Source organism: Dermacentor albipictus, chromosome 3 (genome assembly GCF_038994185.2).
Source record: "Dermacentor albipictus isolate Rhodes 1998 colony chromosome 3, USDA_Dalb.pri_finalv2, whole genome shotgun sequence".
Lineage (NCBI taxonomy): Eukaryota > Metazoa > Arthropoda > Arachnida > Ixodida > Ixodidae > Dermacentor > Dermacentor albipictus.
The window spans coordinates 68574812-68588227 of NC_091823.1; the positions used below are offsets into that span (position 1 = coordinate 68574812).

A 13416-nucleotide genomic window follows, 5' to 3' on the forward strand; every position below is an offset into this window, starting at 1 on the left:
CCTTCTCGCCTTCTCACAACACGATGCAAGCCACATCCTGGCTGTATCACCAGCTTGCAGGTCGGCAATATTGGTTTTCCTAATGTTGTATTACTGCTCCATTTTGTGTCCTTTCTCTTGTTCCTATCAAGGCTACCGAAAATATATCCTTCTCTTAACTTACTCTATAGATATCTTCAGCGACTTTGGCCGGTAGCAAAAACTGCATTGCCATTAGCAATTGCTCAATGAGTGTCGAGAAATAGGAATAAAACGATGGCGTCCGTAGAAACAGTATACCTAAAGCGTAAAAGAAAAAGAAGACACATTTATGCTACTTCTTCATTAAGCCAAATTCAATCTACCACCTTTTTCCATCGACCATTGGTATTGGGGCATCGGTATTACGAGACAGCCACAGGTAAGTTTGTCGAACCATTTATAGTTTTCCTCTGCGACAGAAAATGATTACCACACAGTTATTTCTTTCTTTTCACGAATAACTTATTTCTCCTTCAATAAATTACAAAAATGAAATAGCAAGAAGACAAAGTTACAATATCAATATAAATAATATTATTATTCAAAATATAACTTATTCTTAACCTCGACGACCACTTAAGCGTACTTTGCTTTAGATGTTATTATAATTATTTTCAAGTTCTTTTTGCTTCCACATGTTTATAGAAAGCTGACTTGCACACTTTCTTATTTTATTTATTATTCGTTTCTTTCACTTCTTCGATTACACTTTTTTGTTCGTTTAACATCTTACCACCCGCTCTGTTACCTCTCTCCCAGAGTGGGTTTGTGCCATTATATAACGTATCATCATCGTCGTCGTCATTGTCATCGTCGTCGTCGTCGTCGTCGTCGTCGTCGTCGTCATCATCATCATCATCATCATCATCATCACTAAAATGTGCTCGTGTGCTCGCGTGGTGAAGAAATTGATGAAGAAGAAGATTGACTGATGACCCAGAGGTGAGAGCTCTTGCTATGCTGCGGAAAAATACCCCTTCGCATGTCATAGTTCGCAGATTGTAGGGATAATTCGAGTTTTCTGGCTAATCTCGATGCACAAAAGCACGCGAACTACCAAAACAGGGTACCTCTATTGAATTTTTCCGTTAACACGGTTTATGCTACATAGACTGAATCTTGCTCATTAAACTTTCATTTCAGAACGCAATATGTGTTTTCCGAACACGCCTGCCTCAATCAAGGTTTTAGCGGCCTTCTGTTTCGTAAGTAAAGCAAGTTCAAAAGAACAAGTTGTTTGGCTAACTGTCCTGCTACGGATAAGGCACGCTAGAGTGAAATTAGCGAGCTTTTGTGTTCTGTTTAAGTGCGGCATCATTACCAACGTTTCAGCGAAGAACTCGAAACCACACATAAAGAAAAAGGGCATTGCCAACAAAACAGTAATATTTCCCGTAACGTATCATTTGCTGCAACGGCCATCAAGGTCTTGCGGTAATCGGCAAAGAGCTCATTGGTTCATTTAATTTTTTAATGGTAATCATTAATTGCGCATTTGTGCTAAGCGCAGAATGGAAGCCATTGAGTGCTCAAGGCATGCCCGATTTTTAGTATCCCCGCGATTCACACCAGTTTCTAGATACGAGTCTCCGAATGGGGACGTAAATGCGCATAGTTCAAGCCTTCCTTGTGTACTCTAGAACGAAACTACGTAAAGCAGCACTGCATTTCGTTGAGGTTTCATTGCTAATCAAGCGCCCTAGTGCTATAGTCTCAGAATTCATAACAAATAGACGCACCTTCCGTATTCGCCGGCTGAAATCACGTTAAATACAGTGTGTGCAAGAAGTTTTCTTCGAAACGTCAATTATTTCTTGTTCATTGAACAGTTTCCTGACTATTATCGCGCAGTCCTATACGCCAATCAACTATAATAAAGTGATGGAGGAAAAATAACAACCACACATTGCTTAATTCGCTGCTTATGAGCATTAAAGACATCGTTTCATATCTCCGGTATGCTAATGTTCGCTGAACGCCACCGTAATTTTCTTTCTTTGCGTAGTGCGTGAACATGTTCAACCTGATATATCTGTTCATGCGCTACCAAGACCTGCTGCCTCCAGACGCGCGGCTTGTAAAGCAAGAAATCGAGAAAGTCATGCCCGACGTCAAGAACCTCGACAAGTACTGTGAGTGCATTTGATCGAGCTTCTCATTCCTTCACTTAATATAATTTACTACGTGATGAAACTCTTTCCAGCCGCTAAGGGCACTCCCTACGAAAAAAATTAAGTGGCTATTTAGCGGTAAATGACAGAGAAATGCGTTAGCATTATGCTGCACTTCATTAAGGTCCCGGATCCATGATTCAAACCATGTTTACCACATGGCAAAGTGTTGTTCAGACGCTCACTCGACACGCATCCTGCGTCTTCGAAGGACGAAATCTCTCTCTCTCTCTCTCTCTCTCTCTCTCTCTCTCTCTCTCTCTCTCTCTCTCTCTCTCTCTCTCTCTCTCTCTATCTATCTATCTATCTATCTATCTATCTCTCTATCTATCTATCTAGCTATATATATATATATATATATATATATATATATATATATATATATAGAGAGAGAGAGAGAGAGAGAGAGAGAGAGAGACATTTCGTCCTTCGAAGACGCAGGATGCGTGTCGAGAGCGTCTGAACAACACTTTGCCATGTGGTAAACATGGTTTTTTCGTACGTGCGTCCTCAACCTACAAGTGCCTGTTCAACTACAGGATCCCAGCAGACGGTGTGCGTGCGTGCGTGCGTGCGTGCGTGCGTGCGTGCGTGCGTGCGTGCGTGCGTGCGTGCGTGCGTGCGTGGGGGGAGGGGGGGGGTGAGGTATCATAATCGCTCACATGTGCAGGAAACCAAGTTTCTGTCAAGGAATAATTTTTGTATCCCACATGTCGATTGCCGAAGATAAAGAATGAAATTTATTCACAAGGCTTCTGATATCTGTAAAAAAAGTAGGCAAGTAAGGTAAAACTGTGTGATTTCCAGCGTGTCCCTATTGGGACGCACGTAATGGAACCATATTGTTCTGTAGCGGGCCAGATGCATTCTACGCTCTTTAACGGATAGCATTGGTACACGTGTCATAAATATATCATTTATTGTTCATAAACAATTTATTGTAGTAGAATTTAAAGCTGGGGGAACCCCAGCTTTAAACCCCAGTTGTTTTGTTTGAATTGACTGCCCATCGCGAACACTTTCTCCTGTGCTTTGGAATGTGAAAATTTTGTAAGTATGGCGCGACACTTGTTAGGTCGGAAAGAGCCGAGGCGCACGAGGTGCGGATTATTGCACCTGTGGCGACGAGCGACCACGTAGACCGGTAAATTCGGGCTCTCACAGGAGAGGAAGAACCAACACTCCGTCGCTTAGCGTAGCATTCTTTTTAATCATCTTCGGAACGCTAGCCCGTGCCGGAGCGTGCCAGCCGCTCGTGCCTCGTGTAGACGCGAGCGTCTTCGTCATTCCTCGTGCGACGCCGATGCTGCTGCCGCTACACACCTCTACAGCGAGCAGCTTCAAAGCTGACGCAGGCATGAGAGGTGTCGAAAACTTATTGAAGTTGTGCGAGTCTAGGTGGTTCGTATCCTAATTGCTTGATTACCCACGTCACACTGTCGCAACTACTCGAACGACTTTTGTTTTTTGGGAAACGTCACAAACTTCTGCTATTTTCTAGAAGGCGGAAGCTATGAAATGGTAGAGGTTTCTAAGCACGAAAGGAGGAATGCACCGGCCACTGGTCTTATATAATAAATATTTGCCTTCATACCTGTAGCTCACGGCCCCTGCATGCAGGCGAGTACGCGTGCTTCGCGATCGTGGTAGGCAAGAATGATTCGGTTTGGAATGTCAACAAATTTTCTATGCCTGCACAACACGCAAACCATCAAGCTTGGCCTAGGGAATGCTGGAATGGCTAAAAAAATTAATTTCAGCTTGTGAAAATTATTCGAATAGCACACAACAAAAATAGCTCACTTTTTGCTTCTATATTAAGGCTGATTTTTTTTTTCCCCTTTGTGCCCCTTCGGCTCTTACAAATTCCAAACGCAATAATACGCGGTGGCGCATAGCTGCGGAAGAAAAGAATTATGTTGGCTTCGGCTCTCAATGGCTCAATACACGGAAATTGCAGGTGCGTTGCTCACGACATGAATCAAATCTCTCAGCCCGCTGGTCCGGCTACTCTTAGTCACTCTGCTCAGCATCCCGCTCTTGGTAGTCTTCGCGTGCGAGAGCGCACGGTTAACTAGTGGTGAAGTATAGTATCTGCGCAGAGTCGCGATCTGTTGCTCGTTTTGCTTATCCCAAAGCAAGCATAACAGTCGGGGCAAAACGATTTCCCAAGTGGGGTGCACCCCTGAAATCCCGAAAATTGCGGCCGCCACGACCTTTGCTTTGCCCCCTTGTTACGAGCCGGCGGTGTGTCCAGCGGCGTAATCCGAGCCACGCAGCTTTTGCGGCCTCGTAGGCGTTGCAGCGTCTACGAGGCTGCAACGTCTACGAAATTATTTTTTTTTCGATATTCCAGCATTCCCCAGGTCAATCTCGATGGTTTGCGAGTTGTGTAGGCATAGAAAATTTGTTAAATTTGTTAAAGGCAGCACGTGAGGCACACGTATAACGCATGGGAAACAGTATACGCTCGCACATTGTCGTTTCTGGTGACGAGTTGCTTAGTTAATTTTATATAATTAATTAGGCCTTGCTTCTTTTTTTTCATTTCGCAGTGACTCGGAGAGACGGGGCTCTCTTCCTGGGCAGCCTCGCGGGAACCAGCGTTATGTTCGATTTCATCCTTTACGTGGGAGTAGAACGCGTGAGTTCACCTTCATTCTTCATTGGACGAGGAACGTGAGTGAGGAATGCCTTGTCAGTCATTTACCGTCAGTAGAGCGTTCTTTACTGTGGGCTACTTAAAAGGGCATCTCTTGGAGGCTTGTGAGGGATTTGATTTTCGCCTCATCGTCACCTTAAACACATAACAGCAGTAGCGCCTAATTTTCGCTCACGCACAATGAGAACACCATATTACGAGCACCACAAACATCCAACGTCTGCCCGCATGGGTGGCCTCCGTATTGCTGAAATGCGACGTCACTTCTGCAGCAACAGCCCAGCCTGATCCTGAGCGCGTGGCTTTGGGGCGTCGTCGACTGTTCCGTCGATGCCGCCGTTGGGATCGCGTCGGGAAATTGGACCTTCATGGACGTAAGAGCGGTGGAGGCGCTGTTATCGTTCTTTTCGACTCTCGAGCTTTGTTTATGCTAAGGATAAGCGTAACAAAGCTAATGCCAGACCAGAAAAATTAGTCAAATGCACTTCTGCCGTTGCCGCCTATACTGTGCTTTGTTTCACTGTAACGTAGTGCTGGGCGGTAAACCACAAAAACCACGTAGAAATGGCGTCGGCCAATCAGGAACAGCACAACTGAGAATGACGGTGTTCCACGCATTGAAGTTGCTTTGCATCGAAACCGGCATGCCATGCAGCTTTCGCTATACTGTCACACTCCTATAAAAAAAAGAAAGAGCATTCAATCACGACATGGTCGAGGTGCAGTTCAGACGAATCGTGCAGAGTTTGCAGACAGCAACTGCTGACTTAATGTTTTTTTTTTTTAAACGCTCCAAGACGATCGCCAAATTCTGCCTTCGGCAGTCGCAATTCGCGCCAACGCTCTAATTTTGTCACAACTTATCGGTTCTGCAGTTATCGTAGCGGTTTCACGGGAGGTCAGCGCTAACTCGTATTACTGAAAAAAGAACTGCTGTGCTACCGGTGATCTTACTTGCGACAAAAAAAAAATTGAATTCCACACACAATTGTAGCCTGCCCTCCCTATGTGGAGGGCTCGCATTGATCTTTTGGCTTTGGCTACTGCAATAGTCTTTTCTGGTCTTGGCTGCATCAATGCCCTCGCCTCGCGACTTGAGCCCTGAGGAATAGTTATCTCCCGGCACTTAATGTAGCTCGTCTTTTCCGAGGCTTAGTATCTCGTGATTCGGATACTACTAACAACGATCCTTATATAACACATTTCAGTGGCTTGCACTAGAGCCAGAAAACTACACGACTGAGCCCGTAGAAACGTCTCTACACGTAAGTATAACGGACAGGCTTCCATGTCTTCAAACCATATAAAGCTAACTGCGTTAACAAGGCTGCGATGAATCAAGTGCATTACTTCAAACGTGTCGCTGTGTTGAACAAACAACGCCTAAGTGAACCTAGAACTAAGCTTTAACTCTTGGGGCCTTCATTATTGCTTAAGCAAGTGCTATTTAGTTGCCATTCTTTTCTTTTTCTTAGTTCATTCTACTTCGTCACTTCCTTCCTGAAACATTGCGTTAGTAACACAAATTAAATTATAGCGCTAATAATTAAACACCCCTGGAGATTATGTCTGCCACCATATTCTCCTCGTTCAAACACTAAGGGTCTAGTAGTTAGTTAAATTGCTAATAACCTAATCAGCACTATTGCATATGTCTCTAGCACGCATATATTTATCCCTCCCTTTCCTTGGTTCTACTGCGTCAGTTATACAGAAGGATGTACGGCAACACTACCGCGCAGCAGACGACGTCTACGACCATAGCCACTGATGAAGGGCCTCGTGGCAACGACACCGAGTACGCCCGAGGTCGGAAAAAGCCCGTGAGCTCCATAGAAACGAATAATTTTTCTTTCTTCTCGCGTTTGCATAGGTTTATTTTTCAGTTTTTTCTATTTAATAATGCTTACCCCTATGTACCTACAGTTACCGAAACATGATTTTAATTGTGGGCTAGCGACGGCGTGAAGTAGTGATTATGCAAGACGGACATCAAGTTATACAAATGGTATTGCTGGTTCGCATATTACTCTGATATCTTAACGCATCATATTGCCACGTGGTAGTGAGGGTCGAGAACACAGCAGCAATACGGTGAATGGCGAAACTAACTCCTTATAGGGCGCACCTGTGCCCAGAAAAACAGGCTACAGTCAAAGCACAGTGATAGCGGCGTACACAAGTCGGCGATCGTCGAAAATATGATCAGCGGGTCAAGCGCGTCGGCTTTACTGCATAAGTCATCGAACGTTTCAGATTACATCGCTGGTGTCCGCGTGTCTTCACGTGTCTTCAAGAAAGTACTGCACAATTCGCGTCGCGCATACAGTCAGATTACACAAGGTTCGCTGGCAACGGACAGCGGATAGAACCATCGATAACGTTCGAGAAGCTTCCGATGCATGCCGTCGCGTCCTTCGCTGAGCGATAACATTTGTTAATCGGTGAAAAGTGGTCACCCGAGAAAGTTAAACAAGTGCACGTGTGAATCCGGTGAATCGTTTACATTAGGTGAACGTTACCGCTCCCACGCTTCGCGCTAGAGAGAGAAGTGAGAGCCTGCACAAAAGGAGACAGAAAACGGCTCGCCTTTTCTCCTTGAGAGTCGTTTCCTAGTAAAGCCAGATTTTCACCAGTAGTACTGTGTGCGTCGTTAACAAACCCAATTTCTTTTCCTCCCTCTCTCCTTTATTCACTCGGCGTAGATATACAGGAAGGCACACGGCAGTGCTACCGTGTCACATAAGATGACGAAAATCAATGCCACCGGAGGTGATCGTCGTACCGTGCACGCTCCATCTCAGAAAGTATTGGTGAGTTGTAGTATATCTAACTACAAACACCTCCTTCGCTTTTGTTTCTTTGCCAAGAAATAATGTTGTGTTGAAAATCATTGTTCTCCCAAGCTGCAGTTATCATGAAGTTGCATGAGGATAATTTTGGGAAAATGCTGGTCATATTACGCAGATTAGGGCACATACGAAGGGTATACAGAAAACCCCTTCGTTCGTATATGTAGTAGATACTTCGTATGGTATCTCCGTATAATAGAGAAAGAGAAGACTTCCAGTAGTAGTAGTACGGCTTCACAGAGGTTTTTGCCGAATGGAATACTAGGCTGTAATGAACAACTGCATTAATTCCATAAGATGTGCAAGTTGGCCGACCGTATACTGTCTATGAAACTGAGGGCTTCGCGGTCTCAAGACTAGCATTAGGACGTGCTAAGTTTGTTCGGTCGGCATGCTGGGCCAAATTTCTTGGGGCTAAAAAGACAAGGAAACATCATAGTCTCGGCCAACATCCATTATCCTAAAGATCAGTCTATTTCATTCCCACTGAAAGACAAAGGCCTCTCCTGGAGATCTCCGAAGGCCCTCGTCTCGCGTCATCCAACGCTATCCTTTGCCTGCAATTTTCTTATCGTGGATCACGCGTTACATCACGCTACAATATCCTTATCACCGCCTAATCCTCTGCCGGCATGGCCTGTGTGTGTGTGCGTGCGTGCGTGCGTGTGTGTGTGGGGGGGGGGGGGGGGTGTTGTTTTGCTTGGTTCTAGCGCTGAAAATCAGCCTGTGCGTCATCATTTAAGTGCAGCTGTTGCATAGCGTGGGAACGCTATAATGTCCTCCGCACGTTGAATACCTTGTTGAGTCTCAGTATGGGCCGTGAGCTTTAATTTTAGAATTGACGACAGTTTGCTCTTAGTATCGGTCACTGTAGTAGGTGCACTTTGAATATAAATCAAGGTGGCTAATCGCCGCGCAATTATTTTTTTCTCTGGTTGATACCGCAGGTAAGCGGCTACGAGTCCATCGCGGCCAATTCTACGGCCTACCGACTTACAGTGAGTATACTAGTTGACAGTGCTTTTATACAAACCATAACTTGCGCTTACACCGCTCAGACGGACGCATTCGTTCACTGTATTGTTGTGCAGCTTCTTCTTGTGTTTCGTAGAATTAACAAGAAGCGCCAAATGACGTTTCTTTCCTTTCTACCCGCTTATAACAACCACTTCGATATACTACGCAGGCTAGTAACCACCGCTGCACTTGATGTTCGTGATCAATGGTTCTTGTTTTTGCTTTTCTTCTTGACTTTTATTTTTTGGGAAGAGCGAGGGGAGGCGGGATATTCCACGAATACGTTCTCTCTAGTACCGCAAACGCCATCAAAATGTAGGCTTTGAATCTAAATTTAAAAAAAAAAAAGAAGAGTTCGTGCAGATCAACTATCCCAGTGCGTCGCATAAAAGCAACGTGTCTTTGTTTGCGATGTTTCTCTTTTTGATGTCGTTTCGCTGTCCATTCGTAAATTGTAAAAATCGTAGGCGCGTATTAGCATAATTCTTTTCACCGCCTTTTTTGTTACACGCTTTCGAGGCGTGTTTGAGGTGTCCTCTTTGGCTAAGTTTCTACCTCATTCCTGCACGTTATTGCACTTGTTGCACGTGCTTCGTCTTTTAGAAGGCACAATGGCAATAAAGAAAGTTATATTATGGGGTTTTACGTGCCAAAAGCACTTTCTGATTATGAGGCACGCCGTAGTGGAGGACTTCGGAAATTTCGACCACCTGGGGTTCTTTAACGTGCACCTAAATCTAAGTACACGGCTGTTTTCGCATTTCGCCCCCATCGAAATGCGGCCGCCGTGGCCGGGATTCGATGCCATGACCTCGTGCTCAGCAGCCTAACACCATAGCCACTGAGCAACCACGGCGGGTCAATGGCAATACGATAACTTGATTGGAAGTGCTTTCTAGACTTCTCTGCCACAGTAAAGCTCTTTTTTTTACATGTGCAAGGTGAATTCAGAGGTAACGAAAAAAAATTCCATCTAGGGAGGCCGCATACAAGCATAAGACTTGCAGAGAATGCTACCTGTTAAAAAAAGAAAGAATTCTGAAGTTTTACGTGGGAAAACCGCGATCTGATTATGAAACACTCCGTAGTGGGGCACTCACTCAGGAGTACTATGACCCCCCCGGGGTTCTTTAACGTACGCCCAAATCTAAGCGCACGAGCGTTTTTTTGCACTCCACGCCATTGGAACGCGGCTGCCGCAGCCGGGCTCGAACTGGCGACCTCGACCACTGCCAAGCATCGGCCATAGCCACTGCGCTACGGCGACGAATCGCTGCATGTCTCCCTCCTGATGCCAGCGCTGAATACGCGGGTGACAATTTCCTTAATTTAAGTTTTAATGCGAAAGCGCTAAGGGCGGAGTTCACCCACTTTGGATTTATCGTGTCTTTCTGAGAAAAAAAAATGTGGGCCGACCCTAAATGCAGTGCAGTCTAACACACTGTCTCTCAAAGCGCTAGCTGTCACGAGGGAATAAGGCGAAAAGCCGGCACCAGACGCTAACGTAAGACGTTTTTTTTTTTTTTTAAATCTTTGGCAAGAAATAAGCATGCCTGCACAGGCTAGTGGGTGATGTGTACGTGTTATGTTTTTAATTGTAGGTTTTTGTCACATATTGTAATGAAGTGGAAGAAAGAAGTGAGATCGTGGCTTCATGATTACAGCATCGGGATACTGTGCTGTAAGACAAAGGTTCGATCCCACGATCGGTCATACATTTCTTTATAGTATTATAGGCGGACGTCTGTTGGAGGTATCTAACAGAAAAGTCGTGGTGTGTGGTGAGCACGAGCGCACGCGTCACAGACGAAATCGCAAGCTTGTAAGAGATTCGAGGTATAGAAACGTCACTGTGACAAATGAGAGTGTGCAAGGTCACTCGCGACGCACGCGTGCACAGCTGTCGAGATGTCACAATTCTTACATTCCAAGTATGACATCGTAGTCTTAGAATGTGAACGTAGCACCGCTAGTTCTAAGTGTGCTGTCGCATACTTGGAGAGCTGGCGGTGCTAAGTTCTGGCCTATAGTTTTGTTTCGCTTCACGTTTGGGCCTACGTTTCGAAGCATGCTCCTTTTTTTTGTGCCTTCGCCAGGAGGAGCAAACTGCCGTGCTCGTCGTCTACATCATATTGCGCCTGGCATTCAAGGTTCGTAAGCAAGCACATTTCTCTCTCTTCTACTCATTTCCTGTAGGGCTGCTTTCGTTTTAAAAGCAGATGCAGCAATCGTAATTCCAATATTCTTAATTTAGGAAGACTGAGATTTATTGCTACCAGTCACAGCTTAAAACGCACATTGACTTTTATTGGGGGAACCAACAATATTCATATGGATACAAATTAGTGGCAACTAAGCAATTATGCAATCGGCAGCAGTAATACCATTACTAAGCAACGAAGGCTATAAAACAGAACGCTCAGCTTTAAATATTTGACATCTATGAATATGTGTGGAAACAAGAGAGCACGAAAAATGCAATTAAGCATTTGGCATTAAAATGCATATAGGCATAATTTTTATGAGAACCTTTTTTTCGTCGTGCATTTAAATGAAGACTCAGAGTATGGATTTATAGTATCATTGCGGTTATTTCAAGTTGTCGATCCTAAAAATTTCCCATGATTACGGTCAACGTGACTTAATTTCTGTAAGCTGCTTAATGCAAGAAGGCGTCTCTTCGAATGTGTAATTCGAATTCGAAGAGTGTACTCTTCGAATGTCCGTGGTTTACTTTACCCTACAGACACTACGTATGCTCATAAAAGAGGGAAAGGGGGAAAAGGCAGAGATTTTTCAGACTGCCCTTGCTCGCCTTTTTCCTACGTGTGAGTCTTCTCACAGTCTACTGTGAAATAGCAACACAAAACTCAAATCACGCAGTCAGTAGATTGTACATTCAAAAGCAATGCACGTCCCGCAGCTCATGGCCCTGGCGGGCATCAAGGACTACTCGAGCTACGTGATGACTCAGCGCCAGAGGCGGCAGCTGGAGAAGCGACGAGACTACGAGGCCCAGCAGACGAACATCATGGACCCCAGCGGGGTTCAGACGCAGGACTCGATGCGCGGCTTCTCGGTGCCCTTGCCAGTGATGATGCCGCCTGGCGAGCTCGCGCCCATGCCGCCGGAACCCCTGGCGCCCCCTCCAGGCCACGTGACGCCCCCTCCAGGCCCCCTGCCGCACCCTCCAGGCCATCTGCCACCCCCTCAAGGCCCCCTGCCGTACCCTCCAGGCCCCGTGACGCCCCCTCCAGGCCCCCTGCCGCACCCTCCAGGCCCCCTGCCGCACCCTCCAGGCCACCTGCCACCCCCTCAAGGCCACCTGCCACCCCCTCAAGGCCCCCTGCCGTACCCTCCAGGCCCCATGCCGCACCCTCCAGACCCCATGCCGCACCCTCCAGGCCACCTGCCACCCCCTCAAGGCCCCCTGGCGCACCCTTCAGGCCCCATGCCGTACCCTCCAGGCTCCCTGCCGTACCCTCCAGGCCCCCTGCCACACCCTCCAGGCCTCATGCCGCATGTATTACCGCCGGCTCCCCTACATGGAAGTGCGGAGGCCAACGACGCCCTGGTTCCCTGGAGTTCTCCCCACCCATAGGAAATACGTATTCGACGACATTGTAAACTTCCCACGTAATATTACGTGTCCGAATATCTATTTGTCCACCTCTTCTTTTAGCGCCCTCGGTGATGCGCAGAGGGACGAGCAGTGTCGGTCAGTAACCCATTGTCAAGTTCCTAAGGTGATTCCAAGTACGTAGCCAGCAAGACCGACATTATTTTTGGGCACATAGCACGATGTGATGTCCTGGTTGTAGTTATACAAAAAATTGTCAAACGCGACACAAAGCGGTGCTAGGTTTTTGACGGATCGGGTAAATGGAAGATGTTGTGGTGTCGGTGATTCTCGTGTGAATACGTTTTCCACAAAAAGTGACACGCTTTTGTTATTGCTTTGCGCATTCTACGCCACTGCAGAATGTGAGCTAAAAAAAATTCCGCTACATGGAGTAAGCAAAGCACGTGTTCACGCTCTTAAATGAGATGTGCGACACATCTAGAATGAAGTGATATAGTAGACGCAAAATCATGCTGTCTTTAACACCTGGAGAAAATTTGACAAATTTGCAGAAACCTGGAAATGCACAATATCGGTCTAAAAAAATCACTCGTGTTGTTTTTCCTATCGTTTCTTAAAGTGCTCTCCTTGTTCGAATACGCATGATGACACAGTGTGATATCATTGCCCTCTTGGCACAGTGACGGGCGGACTTCAACTTACGTCACGAGAAATCGTTGCTCTAAATAAAGCAAGCAAATTGTCAGCGGTTTGTAACCCCATGCTTCATAGTAGTTTCCTACATACCATCATGAAAAACCACAGCACCGAACAGCCGAATAAACCATTTCAATGCGGTTAGCATTCTTAGGATCTAACCGTTTTCCCACTCAATGGTCCAAGTTGTCTACTAGCTTAGACCACTACGTATATGCTCGTGGGCATGGTGCCGTGGTGGTGGTTCTATATTCGCCATTTCAGCGTCTTTATCCGACTGGCGTCGTGCGGTCGTCGTAACGTCATTGTCATAATAAATAATGATATTTTTTGTGATTATAGTTTACCAGTTCCCGTTTTTGTTTCGACTTGTTACTCATTTGTTAAATCTGTATGCGTTACTGCGCCCCCCCC

At 45.9% G+C, this 13416-nt stretch overlaps 1 protein-coding gene across 4 annotated transcripts; it reads left to right on the forward strand.

Moving 5' to 3' along the window:
• The first annotated feature begins 881 nt into the window (after positions 1–881).
• Positions 882–13037, forward strand: LOC135918987 (uncharacterized). Of its 4 annotated transcripts, none has more exons than XM_065452716.1 (11): positions 882–963; positions 1165–1226; positions 2027–2153; positions 4748–4836; positions 5127–5228; positions 6063–6119; positions 6561–6677; positions 7560–7667; positions 8654–8704; positions 10820–10873; positions 11647–13037. In XM_065452716.1, exons 2-11 carry the CDS (start codon positions 1173–1175, stop codon positions 12322–12324), a joined length of 1437 nt encoding a protein of 478 aa, XP_065308788.1. In that variant the 5' UTR covers positions 882–963; positions 1165–1172; the 3' UTR covers positions 12325–13037. The 4 variants fall into 4 exon arrangements, with proteins under 4 accessions (XP_065308788.1, XP_065308790.1, XP_065308791.1 ...); XM_065452717.1 differs by having other exon boundaries at positions 951–1087; XM_065452718.1 differs by lacking the exon at positions 6063–6119.
• Positions 13038–13416: the final 379 nt, after the last annotated feature.